The 23,214-nt window shown below is 38.9% G+C and overlaps 2 protein-coding genes and 1 long non-coding RNA gene across 5 annotated transcripts in view; 1 reads left to right on the forward strand and 2 right to left on the reverse strand.

Annotated features, from left to right (window-relative positions):
- Window positions 1-33: 33 nt before the first annotated feature.
- On the reverse strand, window positions 34-4,708 carry lhfpl5b (LHFPL tetraspan subfamily member 5b). The gene is made up of 3 exons (XM_077582073.1): window positions 4,226-4,708; window positions 1,043-1,279; window positions 34-178 (listed from the first exon to the last, which is right to left on the reverse strand). Exons 1-3 carry the CDS (start codon window positions 4,632-4,634, stop codon window positions 168-170), a joined length of 657 nt encoding a protein of 218 aa, XP_077438199.1. The 5' UTR covers window positions 4,635-4,708; the 3' UTR covers window positions 34-167.
- A 3,827-nt stretch (window positions 4,709-8,535) lies between these two features.
- Window positions 8,536-18,444, forward strand: LOC144061532 (uncharacterized). The gene is made up of 3 exons (XR_013296202.1): window positions 8,536-8,630; window positions 10,634-10,746; window positions 18,099-18,444. It is a non-coding gene; the product is annotated as an uncharacterized LOC144061532 (long non-coding RNA).
- Window positions 10,955-23,214, reverse strand: part of cpne5a (copine Va) — a 90,030-nt gene continuing 77,770 nt past the window's right edge. For all 3 annotated transcript variants that reach the window (XM_077582053.1, XM_077582044.1, XM_077582062.1), the window contains 3 exons: window positions 18,675-18,732; window positions 18,079-18,152; window positions 10,955-16,564 (listed from right to left, as the gene is read on the reverse strand). In XM_077582053.1, coding sequence (XP_077438179.1) covers window positions 16,373-16,564; window positions 18,079-18,152; window positions 18,675-18,732 — 324 coding nt within the window. In that variant the 3' untranslated portion in view covers window positions 10,955-16,372. The remainder of the gene's footprint in view (window positions 16,565-18,078; window positions 18,153-18,674; window positions 18,733-23,214) is intronic.

Raw genomic sequence — 23,214 nt, forward strand, 5'->3', positions numbered from 1 at the left:
TGTATTGTGGCCAACAAGTACATTTGTGTGTGAGCTCAAACTTAAACTCAACCTAGAATAAAAATGTTGCATATTGCACAAGTTTCTATGAAGTGTTCTATTCAAAAAGTGGCACACATCTGTACAGGGAAATCTGTATCTTAGATCCTTAAAGCGGAGCAGGCTCATCAGGGGTTTTCTGTCAAGTGGGGGGAAAAAAGGAGCAATTAGAAAAATGTGAACATTTGAGAAAATGAGAGTTGCTGCTTGCATACTAATTAACATTAACACCAGTTTGATGCACACTTCTGAAATAAGTTGCATTTGTTTTCATAAATTGGTTAATTGATTGATTTTAAAAACAAATCTAACATTTTTTGCAAATACGCTTACACTAAATATTGTTCTCTATTATATAATTGATTCAGTACAATTAAATCAAATGTATAGTAATGCAGTTGAAAATGTTGAACAAATAATGAGCAGCAGTTACACTAAACAGGGCTGCACTTTAACATTTTCCTTTCTTTTTTTTTAAATTATCGCTTCATTAAAATTTAACTAAATCTAAGTAGTGATTGAAAAATTGCAATTATATATATATATATATGTGTGTGTGTGTGTGTATATATATATATATATATATATTATTATTTTACCTAAATCTACCATACAAATACTATTTTACAAATCAAATATGGTCATGGGGCTCAAACATGGGACACAGTACTTAACACTTGTACACAGGTCAAAACTTAAAGTTAATGTAATATAATTTAAAAATTTGTAATTATGAAGGCACAATTTAGACTGCAGTGTCTGTGACAAATTAGTAGCCTAATGGGGTATTTGCGTTTTGCTATTTGCAACTGCACAGATCTGCAAGGAAGTGTGACTGGACAGCCTAGAGATTAAATTCTGCACCACAAGATTTAAATTGTATTTTCTAACATCTGCATTGCATTTCAATGCATTCTGCAAGTTGACTAATGACTGCAAACGGGTCTCTTGACCTATTCCAATGCCCCCCTCCCTTGTTCCCTATTGAGACGCTCCTGCCTACCTGCACCATCCGCCTCAAAGTCCTCCGGCAGCAGTTTGTCCTGCCGGTTGCCCAGCGTGAAGGAGAGAAAAGCCAGCAGGAGAGCATCCAGGATGCTAATGATGGCCAGGATGTAGGCCCAGCGCACCGTGCAGTTCCCCAGGCTGTACTTGTCAGTCCGCTGGCCGCACAATGTCTTCACCTCGGGGGCGTCCCAGCCGTCAGGGTAAATCATGCAGCCCATCACCATCAAAACGGCTGCGGAGAAAATTCCTAAACATCTGTTTCAGGTATTTTCTGTGTTAGTGGAGTTACTTACTGTAACCCTATGATGTTGTTCTCGCGTTTCCGGAGGCTGGGTAAAAGGCGGGTTAAAAATAGTTTTAATTTTCTGACGTTTTCTGGCGTCTTCCCTGCAAAATTAACCAGCACGGCAGGACAAGACTTCAAGATCGTTTTCGTTTATTCAACTCATTTTCTCCCTCGAACGAGCTCACTCGGTTACACCTCTCTCTCTTTTGCGCTCATGACATGACATGCGCAGTACACAAAACACTTCAGCATGTAAAACTAAAATATAATACCTAAAGTAATGATTCACAAAACAAATGTTAGTCAATTGCAGGTAAGCAACGTGTTACATTACAAGCAACGTTACTGAGTACTTGATTTTAACAGTAACTTCACTGATTACCTGATACTAAAGTGTTAAGGTTATATTTTAGTTAATGAAAACTAATGAAAAACAAAACAGAAACTAAAATAACTTAAAAAACAATTTCGTTAACGAAATAAAATACAAATTTAAATGTTTTTTTAACAAACGACAACTAACTGAAACTACATTTTATGTTTTCAAAACTAACTAAAACTAACTATAATTATAGCGAAAATGTCCTTCGTTTTAGTCTTTGGTAATTAATCAATGCATGAGCCTTTGGGAATGATTTTAAATGTGATATTAAGTAGATTTATTTAGATATAAACCGGAATAAGGACGTTTGAAAGTGTCGCAAAGAAGTGACGTCATTTAGTAGCAGCCAATAGAAAAGCTCCTACAGGTGACGTCGCTCCTAAATGCGTTACTGTACTTTTTTTTCATTTTTATGGTGTTAAGTAATACACATAAAAAGAAAAATACTGAAACTAACTAAAACTAATCTTTTTTTAAATCTATTTTTTTAAAAAATAACAAACTAATAAAAACAGAACCAGAACCACCCTGAAAATTAAATAAAACCAACAACAACAAAAAAACTCTAAATTAAATCAAAACTAACTAAAATGAAAATTCCAAAACTATAATAAGTTAATAACCCTGCGTGGTGTTAACATAGTCACTAGTAACAGGCTTAAAATCCCGTTGTTTGTTTTTTGGGGACTTGACTGTATAGTCGTGGCTTCCTATGTTGGCATCCTGGTATTGTTGCAGGTTACAAATGTGCTGTTGAAGCGACACCTGATCAGGTGACTTTCATGTAACTAAAACCCCAGCAGAGGTGTCAGAGTGTGCGCCCTGAAAACAGAATCACAAAGCTCCCCAGCAACAAGAGCCCAGCATGCCAAACACGCCCAGACTCCGTTTCATCACCAAAAACTCGACGATTGTGTCAGAAAACATCATCACTTCAGAGGCTTGTTGTTAGAACACCACAAAAAGAACCCAGAATTATTTCTAATAGTATGTGCTGATATTGGTGGTTGTTATACAAATACTCTGTACATGGTCAGGTGTGTTATCAATGGAAATGATGTACTTGTGTCAGACGTGTCCTTTGGTTGGCTGGTGATCATCAATCTTTTATATACAGGGCTGGACTGGCTATCAGGCGTACAGGGCAGAAGCCCAGTGGGCCACTTTCTTATTGAATTATCTCATTCACTGGCATTGACGGCTATAGACGTCAAAAATTCATTTGAACTATTTCTATTAGTTCAACATTTTTTTCCCACTTTTGGTAACAAGAGTATGAAAACCTAGATTTTTTTTTATTATATTAGAACAGATTTAAATTTGTGATTATTCATGCGATTAATTACAATTAAAAATTGTAATCGCCTGACGCCCCTATTTTTAATAATCATTTCTTAAAAAAATTAAAATAAAATAATATATATTTATATATATATTTAAGATTAAAAATTAGGGGCAGCAGGCAATTACAATTTTTAATTGTAAATATTTGCATGACTTCACTAGTTAACTCACGATTAATAACACATTTTATATCTGTTCTAAATGTACACATTTTTTTGATTGGCTTTCATACTCTTGTTAACAAAAAATGGGGGAAATTTTTTTAAGCTAATAGAAATAGTTAACATTATTTTCAACGTCTATTGCTGTCAATGGCATTTAAAATTTGTGATTAATCGTGAGTTAACTAGTGAAGTCATGCGATTAATTACGATTAAAAATTATAATCGCCTGACGCCCCTATTTTTTAACAATCTTTTCTTTAAAAAAGATATTTAAAAAATAATATATATATCTTTTTTTAAGATTAAAAATTAGGGGCAGCAGGCAATTACAATTTGTAATTGTAAATATTTGCATGACTTCACTAGTTAACTCATGATTAATAACAAATTTTATATCTGTTCTAAATGTACAATTTTTTTTGATTGGCTTTCATACTCTTGTTAACAAAAAATGGGGGATTTTTTTTAAGATAATAGAAATAGTTAACATTAATTTTCAACATCTATTGCTGTCAATGGCATTTAAAATTTGTGATTAATCGTGAGTTAACTAGTGAAGTCATGCGATTAATTACGATTAAAAATTGTAATCGCCTGACACCCCTATTTTTTAATAATCTTTTCTTTAAAAAAAAATATTTAAAAAATATATATATCTTTTTTTAAGATTAAAAATTAGGGGCAGCAGGCAATTACAATTTGTAATTGTAAATATTCGCATGACTTCAGTAGTTAATTTTTTTTTTTATATCTGTTCTAAATGTACAATTTTTTAAAAATTGTTTTTCACACTCTTGTTAACAAAAATGGGGAAAAAAATGTTAAACTAATAGAAATAGTTAACATTAATTTTCAACGTCTATTGCTGTCAATGGCAGTGAATGAGTTATTTTCCCCCATTTTACCCCAAATGACGGAGGTTGAGACGGAGCAGCCTAACAGCAAACTAAGACTCCAACTAATTTTGTTCCCCTTTTCTTTCAGTATAACTCTGTGCCTTACCGGAAGCTAGTTGCATCCAGGCGCAGATCTTGTAGACGCTGCCGGCGTTGCAAAAAAAGAAGAGGCCGAAACACACCGTGGTGCCCACCACCAGCAGCATGGACGTGGCCACGAAGAACATGGCGGTGCGGAAGGCCGGCGACGGGATGGAGCTGAAGTCCAGCAGGCTGCCCCTGCAGATGAGCTCCGTGGTGAGCGGGTTGCCGATGCAGTAGTGGAAGAGGCCGAAGTAGCCCGCCTGCGGCGTGTTGACGCTGTCGCCGATCCAGAAGGGCTGGATGAACACCACCACCGTGATGATGACGAAGCACATGGTGAACACGGCCCAAAGGACGCCGATGGCCCGGGAGTTCCTCACGTAGTTGGTGTGGTAGATGCGAGCCGCCTCCTTGGCCGGGAGCAGGTCCATCCTCGGTGAGGGGTGGGCTTCGGGTGAGATCGTGGGTGGGTGCCCCAACGCCCGTCAGTCAGTCAGTCAGTCAGTCGCGCATCTGTTGCATCTGCGGCCGCCTTGTGGGAACTGAACTCATGTTGGAGTCAGTTTTCAGGACCATGGACAGAGGCGTGACGTGGGCGCGTGTCGGATAGAGGGAGAGGGAGTGTGTCGTGTGAGTTTAGTGATAGCACTCACATCACCAATGAATGAGAATTCACTCATTTTTCAGGTTAATCTTTATTAATTTTAATTAAAATATTTGTTTAAGTGATATCGACAATTTAGACTCATTTTCAATTCAGGATCAAACTGTGTATTGCATGTTAAAAAAGGTTTGCTCTATTTGCTTAAGTTATTTGTGAGAATGGTATTAAAGTCACAAATTTGTATTTTTTGTGCATACATTTTACTAGTTCGTGATCAATAATTGGAATAATGGAGCCTCAAATAAGTATTTTTGGGCCACAATTTATTTTTTGCTCCTCATGTCGTGTCTTGTACTTTGTGTGTGAGTAATATGAATGTGTTGCCTTTGTTTCTTCAATTGTATTTTTTTATGGAGCCACAACACTGACAATAAGATTTGATATTGAAAAAAAATTTAATTGTGGAAAAAACTGCATTGACATTGAAACAAGTATTGGCATTGTAAAAGGTTGTATTGAAAAATAAAATACAGACATAAAAAAAACACTATTTTCTTTAAGCATTTTTTTTGGTATTAAGATGTATTTTTCAATGCCGATCTTCAGATTTTTTGTACACTTTTTTTTCGAGTGTCAAAGGTTTTCAGTTTTAACTCCCTGGTTTTCAGTTTCACTTCTCTTTTTTCAGTTTCAATTTATTGGCAGTGTTTTAACGTTGGGGCCGGGATGGAGTTGGGGGCGTGGCTTTGAGCGCATGAACGCCTTCCAGCTTTTCAAGAGAGGAGAGAGGAGAGCAACTTTTTTTTCGAGTGTCAAAGGTTTTCAGTTTTAACTCCCTGGTTTTCAGTTTCACTTCTCTTTTTTTCAGTTTCAACTTATTGGCAGTGTTTTAACGTTGGGGCGGGGATGAGTTGGGGGCGTGGCTTTGAACGCATGAACGCCTTCCAGCTTTTCAAGAGAGGAGAGAGGAGAATGCGCCCTCTGTTGGCTAAAGGCAATACTCATGGATACAAGTTCACCAGGAACTCCTAAACCGCCTGTAAATCAGTTTTTTTGTCTACATATAACCTTGTGGTGTCAGCGTTAATGTTTCTGTAGTAAACCGTTAGCACGTTATCTAAATTAGCATGACATGATGCGCAAAGTAATTTCAAACATGGTGGTTTTAATACGATACGATACGATACGATACGATATACTTTTATTTTCCCCGTGGGGAACTTTTTCCTGGACTCCGTCCAGCTGCAATTTACAGTAAAGAAAAAAACAACAGAATAGAAAGAGATACAATTCAAATTAAATAATAATAATAAGTTAAATAAGAAGTGCAGCAATAAGTAGAAGACTTCCCAGAAGTCTTCACAGAAGTATACATGTGTAGAGAAGTACATACATGAGGACTGCACACACCCATATACACACACACTCCTATAATGTACAGCACGGCTGCATATATTCCAATATTCCACACACAACATTGCACCATATATCTTATTGCACTGAGTTAATGTCGGTTGTTAAGCAGTTTGATGGATGTCGGCAGGAATGAGTTCTTGTTGCGGTTCAGCCTGGTTCTGGGGGCCCTGAATCTCCTGCCGGAAGGCAGTAGCTGGAACTCATGATGCAGAATGTGAGTCGGGTCAGTAACAATTTTCTGTGCCAGTCCGGTGACGGACCGCTCATAAAGCATCTGTAGGGAAGGATGATTCCTGACCCCCATGATCTTCACGGCAGTCCGCACCAGACCGGCAATCTGTGACCTTGACTGCACAGTCAGGTTGCCGTACCAGGCCGCAATGCCGTATCTGATGATACTTTCCAATGCAGCCCGGTAGAACAACAGCATGATCCTCTGCTCCACTCCATAGACCCGAAGTCTGCGTAGGAAATAGAGACGCTGTTGGAGTTTGGAGCAGAGACTTCCAACGTGTACCCTCCAGCTGAGTGTGTTGTCAATGTGGACCCCCAGATACCTGTATGAACCCTCCTGGCTGATTTAATTTCCTTTAATGACGACTGGCCTGTGGTCACCCACAGTTTTTGGATCAAATATCACCTCCTCTGTCTTCCCCACATTGAGCACAAGATGATTCCGGTCACACCACTGGACAAATTTCTCTATTTCTGAGAAATAGTCCAGTGGGCTACCGCCGGCCTGCAGCAAGCTGACGATAGCTGTGTCATCAGAGAACTTAATGATAAAGTTCTCTGGGTGTGATGTCACACAATCATTTGTGTACAACGTGAAGAGGACCGGGGAGCTGACGCAGCCCTTTGGGTGCCTGTGCTTATCAATCTGGGTTCCGAGAGGGAGCTGTTGACCCTGACTTGCTGTGTGCGCTGTGTCAGGAAGGAGTGATACCACATCGAGATGTACGGGTTCACATTCATCTCCTTCAGTTTACCCAAAAGCAGGTGCGGCTGCATTGTGTTGAACACTGAGCTAAAGTCAACGAACAACACACATGCATAAGCTTTCGGGCCGTCTAGATGTTTGCTGACCAGATGTGTGATGCTGTTGATAGCATCGTCAGTGCCGCGACCCCGCTTGTAGGCAAACTGAAGGGCGTCTAAGTGTGCATCCACCTGCCCCCTGAGCCGAGTCACCATCAGCCTCTCGAAACACTTCATGTCAATGGAAGTTAGAGCCACAGGCCTGAAGTCATTATTGACCACAGGACATTGTTTTTTAGGAACCGGGGTGATTACTGATTTTTTCCAGAGACTGGGAATGGAGTGTGAGTCCACAGATCTCTGGAAGATGGGCTGCCATGCCGCTGTGAGCTGCTCTGCACAGGATTTTAGCAGAAGGGCAGATATCCATCCGGTCCTGAGGCCTTTTTTGTGCAGACAGACCTAAAAGCAGATTGGACATCATGGGGATGAATCACCAGCCTTGAGTCCTGCTCATTCACTGAAATGGACCCCAGGACCTCCCCACATTCAGAGGAGAAGTCCTGGGTTTCGAATCTTAAATAAAAGTCATTCAACACCCTTGCCCTCTGGAGGTCATTTAGGGTGCTGAGACCTTTTTGAGCAGGATTCAAGTTGGTGATCCTCCTCATGGTGTCCCACATTTCCTTGGAGTTGTTAGCAGCAAAGTGTTGTTCTATAGTCTCTTTGTGCTTCCTTTTTTAATGCCACAATTAACATATGTAACCACATACAACCTTGTGGCAAGTAACATAATATATAACCACATATAACCGCATATAACCTTGAGGCTTACAGGCGGTTTAGGAGTTCCTGGTGAACTTGTTCTTATGAATATTGCATTTAGCCAACAGAGGGCGCTCTCTTCTCTCTCCTCTCCTGCAAAGCTGGACGGCGTTCTCACGCTCAAAGCCCCGCCCTCAACACGCCCTGCACGTTAAAACGCTCACTGCTAATAAGTTCAAACTGAAAAAAAGTTGAAACTGAAAACCTGTAACACTCGAAAAAAAGTGTGTAAAAAAAATCTGCAGATTGGCATTACATCATCATACAAAAAAATATGCTTAAAAAAATGATTTTTTTTAATGTCTGTATTTTATTTTTCAATACAACCTTTTACAGTGACAATACTTGTTTCAATGTCAATGCAGCTTTTTCTACAATGACAGAATGTCAGTGTTGTGGCTCCATACATTTTTGTCCAACAGGGGGCAGTGTGACCTTACATGTGTGGTAAAGAAAATCAGAGTGAATATGCGCATATCAGTCAATCAGCAGGCGTTACTGTTTTTTTTATTGAGACAAAGCAACAGAAGAAGAAGTATTAAAATGTCTCCATTGCGCATACAGACCCTCAGGAGACGCAAGAGGACAACGTGGCGACTGCTAGGTATACTTTAGTCAGTATTTATGTGTCGAACGTGTTTTGGCAACTACAAAATCAAAACAACTCCCCAAAAAACGCATCATGGTTAACTATTGGATAAGTCATTTGTGTAGGGTTCACATCCTTTTCCCAGCTTGTACGAAGAATGTTTGAATAATGTTTCTTAAAAAAACAACAACAAAATGAAAGTGTAATTGTTTGTATGGTATTAGATTATGAAAACGCTTTGTTGTGTAAGTGATGTGTCGATCAATACATAAAATATCAATCAATACTTGCAATACCAGATGTTTGTGCTTTAAAATGGATTGTCTACTCAAAATATCAATACTTTTGATGCTTCAGTGATTCAAGCGCTAATTAATGATTGAGGTTTGAAAAAGAAGGGTGAAAAATAACATTTTTGCTACAATATTTACAAACCATGTAATTTTCTATGCCTTAATATATTTTAAAATGTAGGTATTGACAAGCTTGTGCAATTACTGTGGCTTTTATTTATTAAACATATACTGGCAATTTGAATTTGAATCAGCCAGTATTATAAAATTGCACGTGTTTGACCTCAAATTAATACTGGTAAATCAATCTCTCTGATGTCATGTATTCTTTAGGAATCTGAGTTGGCATACTTTTTGCGTTTGTATTTTTTTAGAATTACCACACACATTAGGTGTATCTGCACAAAAGTATCTGTATTGAATTAGTAAGATGGATCAGAAACTAAATCTAATCAAACATCATTCTTTTTTGTGACTAAAATGAGGATCAGATTGGATTTTATGACCAATTTATGCTGAAATGAAAGCATTTCCCAAGGGTCAACATACTTTTTCTTTCAACTCTATACAGTATGCATATACACACCTTTATATGTTTCTAAAAAGTGTACATATATATATTAGCTGGACAGAATTCCAAAGCAATGTATGTAATTACCTTTGAGTTGAATGTTTTTCTGTATTGTACATGTGAAATGTTGTCTACATGGCGAGTCTAATTCTATGTTATTAGCTGCCGTTTTTCTTTGGGTGGTTGTTATTGTTCAGGGACACAAAGTGGGTGGTCAGGGGAGGTTTTGGCTCAATGCAAAGCTAAAGCTACTCATTTATGGCTCCCACTGCAGTCTCCCGCTTCCTAGGTGGACGCCTTGATTTGTTCACAGTGCATTTCATTAGGGGCAGCAACAACACTGTCAGGGGGAGACATTCCTGCAAAAAAGTAATGCTCATCATCTCTCGGAGGGGCTTTATATACATATAAATAAAACATGCAACGATGCAATGAAAATCTCATTACAATGTATTCAGAATGTGTTTCACAACACAAATATCCCTACAGAATATCTGGTTGGCAATAGAGCAGTGGAGGGGGGCGGGGGGTGGTTCTTCAATACCCCCCAAATCAAACATTTTCACACACACTTACCAAAATGGATGCATCCTGAATGCAAAAAATATCTATAAGTTATAATAAATAAATAAAACTATCCCCAATACAAATACTTGCTATTCAATCAATATTTAGTGCAACTACTGAAAGAATTTAAAAATGTTCCCAATTTTTTTTTCTTTCACAAAAAAAAAAAGGTAAAACTGTGGAGCCCTACATACTCACGGTTTGGCACCTGCAGATTCACCTATTTATTATTATTTATTTAAACAAAAACTATTTTGTGAAATTTATAAATATGTTTTTTTTATTGTATTGGAGCAAGCATTTTTTTGGGGACATTTAAACAATAAAAAATACCTTACCTTTTTTGTTGTGGTGTGATGGCATCAGTGGATGATAAATGCTACGTTAATGCTAGCTTTAGTTCAGTGCTGAGTTTGTGCATTTTACAATGGGCATATTGTTAGACTACTAAGCGGTCCTTGCATATGTTGTTTAACGTCAGGCACGTTGCTGAACAGCTAAGGGGGGTCCTCATGCCAGTATTTACAGAAGTAGTCGCAGTAGTTACAACTGCACGATCATCTTCCTAATTCTACTGTGGTTCGTAGCACTGTACGCAGCACCTCCGGGAGTCTTCACGAACTGACTGGAAATGGGCAGTGCATCCTCCAACTACCGCAACGTGAGCATTCGGCATCGCTCGGCTTCATCCGTTTTCAAGGTATGTTGGCTTAGCTTGCTTTGCTTGGGTGTTGAAACTCTGAAAATGAGTTCAAACTCCAAGGCATTTTTTACTCTGATGTTTTGGTTGAAGTCGGAATTGTACGAGTTCCGAGACGTTCAAACTCCGAGGTTCCACCAGTGACCTTCAGAGACATTTGTTGTGGTCCCATCTGTCATTAGCCATAGTGAGGACAAACAGAGCCAAGTTAAAGTCAACATTTGTCTTTAATCTGAGGTTAAGGCAATCCATTACAAAGCATTTCACAAACCACAGCATGACAACAATCATGTCCAAGTCCTGGTTTGGAAATTAATCAGCATGCAAGTCAAGAGACCTGGAGAGGTACGGCAACCAGCCGGGATCAAAAACAGGAGTGTGTGGTACGGAGAAGCCGGACAGTACGGCAGTGGTTCAGTCGTGTGTGATACGCCGACTCCCTCTAGTGGTACCCAAAACAATCACTACATTTCAACTTCAAACTGTTCATGTTATCTTTCTTTTTTTTTTTAAATCCAGTACAGTACAATTATTAAGTACTGTTCAGTTATATTTAATTTTAAGGTTCAATACATTTGCATTTAGTGTTTTCAACCATTTTATATGATTTTGATTTAACTCTTTGCATAGGAAGTGTTTTTATGAAAGTAGTACTTGCTTTCAAACATTCAAGAACCACCATCGTACGGTATGCGTGTGAAAGGTGAACAGAGCAGAGATGCGACATGCTCCATCCGGCTACTTCTCTCCAAAAGCAATATGGCCGACACGCTCATCGGCTCAAATGAAGGCTAACTTGCCAACTTTGCTGACACACTCGCATGCACAAGGTTCGAGAATTGCCAAATGATTTTTGGCACAGGATATTCCAAATGTGGGCCTTATGTACACAATGACAGCTTGGAAGAAGAAGAGACGATGAAGGACCGACATCTTCAGACATACAATGAAAATATATTCCTTCATTTAATGCTTTGTAGTTGCATAAGTGTCAAATCGCTCATTACAGTCTCTATGGCAACATAAACAACAATAGTTGCATGTTTGAGTTAGTAGTGGATAAATAACGGTGAGGCAGTGAATGAAGCAGAAGACAAATTTTCATTGCAAGAAAAAATATGCGAAGCATTTGGAATGATCTAGATTTCTTCATAAATTGCTCATAAAATCTTCACTTACGTCACGCAGTTTAAATACCGTGCAAACAATTATGTTTTCCTACTTTTATGGTACGTAATATAAATGTTCACATTGCAGATTGGAATAAAATATGTGAACCCCGAGGGCTTGGACTTTGGTCTAACCACAGGCTGATGAACATCAAAGCTTTTAGAGATACTTTTGATTCCAATTTCGACTTAATGCAAGTTGACAATTCTTAATGGTCCATCTTCTTAGAGGGCTTTTGTGCCAGGCATGGTTCACATCGGGTAATATCTCTTGAGAATACACAAATAAAAACTGATACGTGTCTTATCTATGGCAGTGCAGCTTTAACCAACCCCTCCAATCTAATAAGGTTGACTGTCTCCAATTAGCTCTTGTAAAAGTCATAGGATCAGTGTTCACATATTTGAAAGTACATTATTAGGAGTAATTGATAATTGAATAACTGAATCCTCATCCCAACTCTACGCTCACAGTCATATATTCTTTATCCTATGGATCGAACGGCTATTATTAGTGCCGTACAAATGAGCTGAGAGAGGAGTTGAGGCCAGTCTATCTTATAGTGCCCCCAGGTGGCCAAGGTGGGCCACAGCATTCACTTGATGCAATGTGAAAAAATCTTGGGATACACTTATTGATTTGTCTTAATTATATTATTTAATCCCCTTATGCAATGACAAATGATAAGAGAATAATTTAGAAATCTGGCAGATTATTGAACCGGAATTTCTAAATTCTATTCAGTTCACCTTCTCACCCTGCGTTACGACCGTTTACAAGGTGTGGTCGATAAACGAGAACATACTGAGTGTGTGGTAGTATTGTGACTTCGATGGGAGCACACTCATAAGCAATTTATGTAGAAATATCGGTCAACCCACAGGGTTCATCCTTATTACCTCAAGTATGTTGAAAACATTTCATATGAAAAATAATAAATATTTTTCTTTCAAATGGTTTAATTTGTCCAGCAACATAACAGGAGGGTTAAAGTGTGAGCTTCTTGAATGGCTTTTTGTGGAGGTATTCTGGTCCCAATTAGGCGTGTCCTCATTTCACAACCGGATTATAACAAACGACCAATCATATCACATCCATTATCCAATGAATGAACAGAAGTGAAGTGTTCCTTAGGGCAGCAGCAGAATGAAATTGCCTCAAAAAATGTTACAACAATGAAACTATCACATTTCTGTCAATGATCTTGTTATTTTGTCACCAAAAGCAACAATTGCTAACTTTAGCAACAGCCACAGTTGAATTGTAAACAGGTTCTTGACAAGGCGCAGCCAAACTGTTGATTAATATTCATCGTATAAGTGATGAGCAGGAAGTATCAAAAGTCTACAAATGTGTATGAGACGTCTGCATTGCTCAACTGTTTGATCCTCAGCCGCAGTTTTTATGTAGCACAACAACACGTGACCTGGCTAAATGAATTTGGATATGTTTCCATATTTTTAGGCACATTTGGATCAAGTGACTGAGAGAGATTGAATAGAATCATGTCGTGAAAGCAAATTTGTGAAATACAGCGGTACCCTGCTCCCACCAATGACACAAAGTGTTTGAAAAGACTCCGCCATTGGCTTGATGGGACCGTCACATGCTAGGTTTTGTGGACGTTGTGGTGAGTTCGAGTCCATCTGCTTGGGAAGTTTGACAAGGAGTGCTGAGTGTGGGTGTACTGTATGGATGCAGACGAGTCCGCAAAATGCCGCCAGCTGGATTCTTGTGGGTTGTTGTTGTTGCCAGGTGTGCTTAGTGAAGGAGCATTTTGCGTAGTAACTGGTGACAAACTGCTTGTTAGTGGCCACTAAACCCAGGTCATGACTCATGAGAGCTGGTTGGTTAATCCATTGACTTGCTGATTGATTGCACTCTAAAAAACAGCTGGATCAACAATATCCCAAATTTGAGACGGAAATGGACCGACCCGCTACTTAGCTCACTTTGATCCAACTTTCTGGGTTGTCAATATACAAAACAACATCATTTTCCAAAATGACCCGGAAGTTGGGTAAAATTGACTGAAATAGTGGATTGGTCCCTTGTGGCCCAAACTGGGTTATTTTTAACCCAACTGTTTTTAAATTGTAGTCAGCGGATCAGTTGCATGGTTTGGTGGGTTAGTCAATTGGGTGATTCATTAATCAGTTGATTGGTCTGGTAGGTTACTCAATGAATTGGTTGGTTTGGTAGATTGGTCAATTGTTTGGTCAATATATTGGTTGGTTGTTTAGACAAATGATTGGTTGGTTAGTTGGTTGGTTAATTGATAAGTAAATTGCTTGGTTGGTTATTTAATGAATTGATTTGTTTGTTGATTTTATTGTGATGGTAGATTTATCAATTGTTTGGTTAGTTGATTACTTTGATTGGCTGTTATTAGGTCAATCAATTAGTTGGTTAATTTATTAGTTCATTCATTGGTTGGTTGCTTGATTGATTGGTTACTGGTTAGTTGGTTAGTTAACTGATAAGTAAATTGCTTGGTTGGTTATTTAATCAATCAAATGGTTGGCTGGTAAATTGATTAGTCAGTTGGTTGGAATGGTAGATTGATCAATTGGTAGGTTGGTTAGTTGACTACTTCATTGATTGTTTAAGTCAATTGATTAGTTGGTTGTTAAATGATTAGTTACTTTGTTGTTTGGTTGCTTGGTTAGTTTATTAATCAATTGCTTGGCTGGTTGTTGGTTTGGTAAATTGGTTACTTAATCAGTATAGGATTATAAATTGATTAGTGTTGGCGTTGAGTGTTGGTTCGGTAGGTTAATTGATTGGTAGATTGTCAGTTAGTTAATCACTCATTAGTTATTTTTGGTTTCGTAGATTGATTGTTCGTTGGTTGAATAGTCAATAAATTGGTTGGTTTGTTTTGGTAGGTTGGTCAATTGATTGTTTATGTGGTTAGTCAATCAGTTGGCTGGTTATTTTGTCAATTGGTTGGCTGCTTAATTGATTAGTCAACCAATTTCATTGGTTGTTTGGTAGTGTTCTCCTATTTTTCCGGTGGGTGTGTTCGCTGGTGGTGGTCACATGCTTTTTGTTGCTCATTCACCTGCCTGGCGGCAAATGGCTCACTAGCAGCCACTTGACCCATGTGTGAGGGATGTCAGGACGTTGTCTTAAGCTGACAACAAGTCGTGGCTTAAATTTTGACACCTCGTTCAAACCAGTTGTCCTCACTATCGTGAATTTATTGTCCTCAAAAGAATGCCCCTTCTTTTTTAAGATGTAAATGAGCTGGATCGAAAGAGGCCGCTCTTGTGTTTTGTGTAAGGGGTTACTTGGTCTCTCCGATGTCGAGGTCTCTCAACTCCTCACTACACCAAATTTGCAGGTTGGAATTTTGTCCTTGGGATTTTGTTCTTGATACAATTTTTGACAATTACCATGACCTGGAGGCTTGGAAATTCACAGACGCTGTTATGTCAGCTTCTCGTGCTGGCCGAGGTACCACTGTACTCATCACTATTTGAGGAGTAACTCATGTAATTTGTGTTGAACTGCTGAATGTGGCGGAATAATAACCATGATACGTGGAAAAGTAATAATGTTATTCTTTTTGTATTGTAAAATCCATTTCCACTGTGGGACTGGCGTCACTCTTTCAATGTTGGTTTGGAGTAAAAATGATGGACAGTCGAATGTCCTCGCGTGAATGGACCGGAAACCTTTGGACTGTCCCTTGCTAGCCTGCACTTCGGGGGTGTGGCTTAGCAAAATAACATTGAAGTAACATTCATATTTGCTTTTGTATGAGCAATACAACGATGCAAAGAATGGTGAAATCATCCTTTTGGTCAACAGGAACATTTAGCTTATTATTAACATTATGACCTTTGTGCTTTTGCCTTGGGTAGTAATTAGTGCAATGCTTTGATATTAGAAATATTAGAAACAAGTGAAATAATATTAATATGGCAACAGTTTACAGCAACTTGCACTCAAAAATGCCCCAAAACAATCCATACAACGTAGAATATATTTTTTTTCATCACATGCTTTTCTAAATATATATTTAGTACAGTCCTTATCAAAATAGAAATGGCTATTTTGGGGGAATTTGATCAATATTACAATAAGACAAGCCATAAAATATAGGATGGAAACCTACGGGAAAATATGACTTTAACCCCTACTGTCTAAAAGCCCACCCCAAAACAATAAATGCAATAAACCAGAACACATCCTATTTTTTCTAGACACATCCATTGCAAAAGGTATCACAAACATGATACAAGATGGCACATTCTAATAATATACTTACGCCCAAACTTGCCCTGTTTTCTCCGTGACATCATTCTCCACTTGGACAGCAAACAATAAAAGCTCCGTGTTGAGCTCCTCCAAATCTCAAGCTGTTCCACAAAGGAGTCTCGTCATCTCTCCTTGCTTTCACTCCTAATTAGTAGGCCGTTCCCTTTCCAAGGAAATCGAGTGAGTGGCTTCACACGGCGTTGCTTTGGGAGCGATCGCCGGGCGAATACGGCGGCGGCGAGACGTGGTTGGGTTTGATGGCTCTGCTCTTCATGTAAGAGATGAGCTGGTCGGGGATCTCGGCCAGGACGTCCTTGGCCAGCCGGGCCATGCTCAGGACGTGGTTGCCCGTGCGGTCCATGTAGTCTCTGAATGGGACGAACTGGTAGCGGAGGAGAGAAAACAAATAGTCAGGAGAACAACAAATTACCGGGGGACCCTCCATTTGCTTTTTTACAATATCCAAATATGCAGCCATCCATTTTCTATGGCGCTGGTCCTCATTACGGTTAGTTACTTAACCCTATAAAGCCAAATGTATCTTATTAATTAAAGTGTCCCAAATATGTATATGTATATATATATATATATAGGGCAGCACGGTGGCTGACTGGTTAGCACGTCCGCCTCCCAGTGCAGAGGACGTGAGATCGAGTCCGGGCTTCGGCCTTCCTGGGTGGAGTTTGCATGTTCTCCCCGTGCTTGCGTGGGTTTTCACCGGGTACTCCGGTTTCCTCCCACATTCCAAAAACATGCATGGCAGGTTAATTGAACACTCCAAATTGTCCCTAGGTGTGAATGTGAGTGTGGTTGTTCGTCTCTGTGTGCCCTGCGATTGGCTGGCAACCAGTTCAGGGTGTACCCCGCCTACTGCCCGAAGCCAGCTGGGATAGGCTCCAGCACCCCCGCGACCCTAGTGAGGAAAAGCGGCCAAGAAAATGGATGGATGGATGGATATATATATATATATATATATTTTAATGCTAGAGCATACAGAATGCTTAGAAGCAGTTGAATCAATGGTAGTTATTACAAAAACGGCCAGTATAGTATAAGAGATCAACCAGGCCATGTTGCAAACAAGCTGTTTTCCCTACAGTTTAAAACAGATATGTGAATAATGATGAAACTTAGCTATATTCTAATGCTAATTGCTGAAGAACGGAAACAGATAGAAATATCATTTTTTTCCTGATGAAAATAAGAGAGTCTAATATTTATTTTGGTAGGTTCCATGTTTTTATAGCAATAATATTCTGTGGGCCTTGCAAAATCAGTTGAAATCCAATAAAACAGCTGAGAGGGAAGGAGGTTGCTTCAGTGAAAATGGCTGGGTGTGAATGAGTTAAATACAAGACATTTTGAGCCCTGTATTTCATGAGTATAATCCCCCCCCCCCCATTAAAACCCTGACATATATGATCTAACACATGCATTGCACAGATAATCCATTAGAGGGCAGTATCACCCAGCTGATGACTTTTAAAGCAACCTTGCAAGATCGCCCCAATTGAGAAAGGAGAGACACCTGTACTTACTAGTAGTGGGGAATGTTCTTTCTGATTTTTGGAAATACTAATATGTTTGATATGTTTATTATTATTATTATATATTATTATATTTTTGACCGTTGTAATTGTACAAATTTAAAGCATTGTGACAGGATGTATCAAATATGACACACATGAAAAGTCATATGTGGAAGTTGATTAAAAACAAATTTTTGTTTGTTTGTTTAAAAGGACCAATAAATACTCTATTTACAAAGAATCATTAAGACAGGCTGGGTAAACCCTGGACTGGTTTTTCAGCCAATATTACAGCACATACAGACAAATAACGAATCAGTTTTGAAAACCATAAACATAATGTTGCAAAAAAATGACTAATTTCCACCTGTACAATGTCTCTCTCAGCCAATTTTCCACGTGAGGAGATCCGGATGTCATCTCCATCCAACTCCACCATGGCTGCAAAAACAAGAACATCAGTGAGCACCTGTAGCTAATTACACGTACTGAGCAAATCACTACCTAATGACATCCGATACAAATATTTGGCTTTTTCAAAGATGATAATGTCACAGAGATCTTCATTTCACTCTTAATTTATTTACGCCGCATCCAAACTGCCAGCTGTTTTAAATTGTTTTTTGCCTCTCGTGCAATAAATGAGGTAACCATTTCAACTAATTATCCCTCTTGTAATGGTGCGTGCTGGTGAATATGTATACGCTGATTCTGTTTCTTCTCCAGTGATTTCATTTTGACATTGTGACACTATGGCAGCTGATTTTCTCCCTATATTACTATTGGTACGATATGATTACTATTACCATTATGACTTGGTGACTGGATTAGGCCTCTTTGGCACACATAATTGGGTAGATGAGTAAGGCTTGAGCTAGGCCACCTAATTATATGTGCCAATGAGGCCTAATCGAACATGTTAGGGGATGGTGAGCGTCACTGATCACTGATTGGCTGACTCACCGTCAAACTCAGCTTGTCCGACTCCAACAATGATGATGGACATGGGTAGTTTGGCCGCCTGTGGTGAGTGACAAAAGCAGTCAGTCGCACAGTAAAGGTCCTAAATCGGGGTGTCAAATTGTTGATTCTATCACAATGGTTCGTAAAACATGGACGTTTGAAGTGATGGAATTGGAAGTGTTAGTGGAAACCATCCATCCATCCATCCATTTTCTTGACCGCTTTTCCTCACAAGGGTCGCGGGGGTGCTGGAGCCTATCCCAGCTGGCTTCGGGCAGTAGGCAGGGTACACCCTGAACTGGTTGCCAGCCAATCACAGGGCACACAGAGACAAACAACCATACTCACAATCACACCTATGGACAATTTGGAGTGTTCAATTAACCTGCCATGCATGTCTTTGGAATGTGGGAGGAAACCGGAGTACCCGGTGAAATCCCACGCAAGCACGGGGAGAACATGCAAACTCCACCCAGGAAGGCCGAAGCCCGGACTCGATCTCACGTCCTCAGCACTGGGAGGCGGATGTGCTAACCAGTCAGCCACCGTGCTGCCTTAGTGGAAACCAACCTTGGATATTTTACTATTATGTTTAAGACATTAAACAGGAAGATGGACACACAGTATGTTTCATTGAGGCATTATTTTGAATCCCACTGGAGTTCTAGGCAGTCCTTGCCTATTTTCAGCAGCCAATCATATCACAGCAGGGCGTGTCCTGCCGAGAATGTGGGATTCATAAAGTCTTGACTACTTTACTACTCTCTGAGTTCATCAGTAGCTTTGTGCACAGGACAAAGAGTATATGAGTAGTGTTATATGGTCTGTCTGACACTATTCGGAATCTTGCGAATCAGGCCCTTAGAGTACTGCAACATATCCCATCATGCACTCCTGCCACGCCTGTCAACAGCTCCCGAGAGAAGGAACAGTTACAAACAATAATAGACACACAGAAAGGAGAGAAACATGAATGATAGATGAGATCTTAAAGGTTTCTTGGCTTCGTTTCAGAACGCATTATAGCGCAGTTAGGCTGAAGTGTCCAGGGGCTTGAAAGAAAATACATTATTGAGTGATAGGGGCCCGAAAGTGGAGGCTTTACAACCACCATTAACTGTGCATATTTCCATTATGTGGATTTTTAAACATAAATTAAGAGACTCAATTAAGTTAAAACATTGTAAATATGTAATTATTGTAGTAAAGTGCCAGAAGTCCTCGCTTGAGCACAAGGCTTAGCAGACTTTTACGCTCAAGGGCCACGTTTGATAAAAAAAAAAAAAAAATGGACAGATGTGCAAGGCTCATTTATAGATGAGGGAAAGAATAAAAGTGTATGTAAAATAATGTACAGTATTATTTATCCTGTGGTGGTGCAGACAAAACATTCTGTAAAAACTTCGTTGTTGTTACGTCATCTTCCAAAACTCTTTTTCAAAGGTCTTAGAGCAATCTCGGTCCTCGAGGGCCGCAGTCCTGCAGGTTTCGGAGGTTTCTCACTTCCAACACAAGCTGATTCCAATCAACAGGTCGTTATCAGGCTTATGCAGAGCTTGCTGATAAGCTGATCATATATCAGCTGTGTTGGAGAAGGGCAACATGCAAAACCTGCAGGACTCCGGCCCTCAATGAGTGATGTCATAAATAAAACGACGAGCAAAGCAGTGAAATAGATGGAAATTAATCTACAGTATACGCACTTACCTTTGTGGCGGACGTGTTTCTTTCTGCACTGAAGCATTACAACTGTCCATTTTTGAACCAAAGAGCCTTACTCAAGCGTATCTCACCTAACAATTTTCACTCGTTGGTATTGTCTAAAAAGCATTCAGACTTTCAATTATCATGAGGTGCCATAATGCTGCCCGACTCGTAAAGTGAGGACGAGGCGGAGTTTTATGATACTTCATATAGATAGTTAGTGTCCAAGAGAGTTTAAAGATTTGTTCTCAAGCGATTTTCAACACATCGGATAGGTTAATAGTGGGGAAAAATAACAGATGGCGTGGCAACAGACCAATTGTATTTATTTGTGGCAAAATATACAATGGACCATATTTGGACATACTGTACAAGACTTTTGCTAATCTAAATACTGAAAGACTCGTACTACTTTTAAGTCTGCCGTTTTCAGGACAGAAATATGCAGTCACTTACATAAATAAATAAATTCAATAAAATACCTGTCTATGCTGTTCTACTCTATACAGGTAGCCCGTGAAACCAATTCAAAAATCCAAATTATTTTAAATATATCAAAGTTTTCAAAGAAGTAACGCAATAATTACGTTGATGAAGGACTAATGCCATTAGTAATTCAATTACTTTTTTGGGACTGCAACGATGAACCATTAAAAAAATAAAATAAGATTTGCCCAACACAGGTAACCAATCCATTGTTTGTTTATGTGCCCCACGTATCCTCCCACAATATTATTCAGTGTGAGATGATCAAAATGTATATTTAGCATCAACTAAAAATGATATGGTGAAGTAAATGATTCAATGAAATTAGGGCGGTCAGTCGATTATAAAAAAAAAACAACCCATAATTAATCACATGACTTTAATTAATAATATAATTAATCACACATTTTATATCTGTTAAATATACATATTTTTTTCAAGTTTTTCATACGTAATTTTTTTTAACCTAATACAAATATGGTTGTATCTTTTATTTTGCAGTAATTTAATAGTAATTCACAAAGTTATTTGAAGTTAAAATGAAAAAGAAACACTGTACTGTACAAAAAGGTTGTTTTTCTGCTACTAGATTGCATTGGCGTTTCATGTTGGACATTGGTGACAGCACAGTCCATTTTTCTTTTCATATTAAGGGCTGCTTAATTTTTAACATGAAGCATCCCATTTGGATGTGTGCACATTTGTTTGAAATTGTAAATTAAAACTTGACCCTAGTTCCCAAAAATATATACATTATTATCATAAAACATATATGAAATTGCCAAAAATGTCAGAGAATTTAATAAAAAAAGGCAGAAAAGAAAATATGAAAATGTGAAAAGTAGCTATAAAATGCTGAAAAACAAAAGAGGAAATCCCCAAAATTACGTTATAATAGGTAAAATGTAATTTAAAATTGATAGCAATAAAGGCAGAAAAAAATGTACTAGGAAGGAGAGATGCAGAAAATTACAATATGTCCGTAAAATTGCCAAAAAATGTCGGAAATTTGACAGAATGGCAGAAAAGTCTAAAAATTTATAAAAAAGTACTCAAAAAAAGACCAAAGAACAAAATCCAAACGGAAGACGAAAGGTAGAAGAAAATGAATCTCAAACTATTGGATGTTGCATATTTTCCTGTCATGGTGCAACTCTCATTAGCTCTTGGGCCCTCAGTAAGTTAGACTAACATACTGTTTCATTTATCACAATGTTCAAATGTTTTTGCGGCTCAGACAGATTTTTTTTAAATGTATTTGGCATAAAAGGAACCTTTAAGTCAATACACTATTAACACATTAATTTCGACACCCTTAATTGAAATTTTTTTAAGTTTAAATTCCTTTGCACACGATCTTCATGAATTCCATCTAACCTGTTGTGTCCTGTAAATGAATGATGTATGCTTGTAGTAGAAAGACATTTACAGCGATAAAAGTAGGTCAGGCTTCCTTTCCGAGGGGGGCTGAGGCGGGTGGGAGCGGTTGGTGGGGGGGCTGCTTGTTAATGGTGGGTGGTTAAAGTCCAGGGTGTTATCCACCCTCCATCTCCTCCATCCTTATTGATCCTCAACCTTTTACGTTTGCATTTATAGCGCTTGGCCTTGGACTGACGTATCTTCTTTCTATGAGGCATTTACGTACGTAGATAGATAGAGAAGATGCTTCGAAAGCGAACAGAGATGAAATATTCAGCCTGTGGCATTTCTGACTTGGCCTATGCTTTTTCAGTAGCTGGAAAACCAGGGTGGGGACATTTTGTGCTCGAGGGTTACATTTGATTTTGAAAACACACAACTGACCACTGGTATCAAAATCCGCAATACAGTTTTTTTTCTCATAGCTGTTTTTGTCATTTGCAATCCGGGTCCATTTGGGTTTAAATTAATTTCTACATGCAAACACGCCCATAGGGTCCAAAAGACATCTTATCATCTGCAATGTTAAATTTAGAAAAACATCAAAGATAGCGTGAAACCCTGCAGGCTGCCTTCCTAGATATGTGAATATATTAGTCGGATCTGAATCAATATCTCAGCGCTAAATTAGCATCAGAAATGCCTTGTCATAGGAACACACACTCGCAGGCGCACGCACACACAACGAGGAAGCAGGAAGGTTGAGTTCCAGGTGAAGCAGCATGACGTTCAGAGACGTTGAGCAGAGCAGCAGACAAGATCTTAAAAGGAAGGTGTGGCTGTTCCAATGGTTTGATTAACAGTCGCAAATTCCCTTTAAACCCAGTCTGCTGGGGGTCTACGGGAGGCCAGCCGCATGCGACGTGATATCTGACCCCTCGCTCCCGATCGCGGGGAATGTTGACTATTTGTATGTCCCTTTTATTAAGGC

This window comes from Vanacampus margaritifer, chromosome 1, assembly GCF_051991255.1.
Source record: "Vanacampus margaritifer isolate UIUO_Vmar chromosome 1, RoL_Vmar_1.0, whole genome shotgun sequence".
Lineage (NCBI taxonomy): Eukaryota > Metazoa > Chordata > Actinopteri > Syngnathiformes > Syngnathidae > Vanacampus > Vanacampus margaritifer.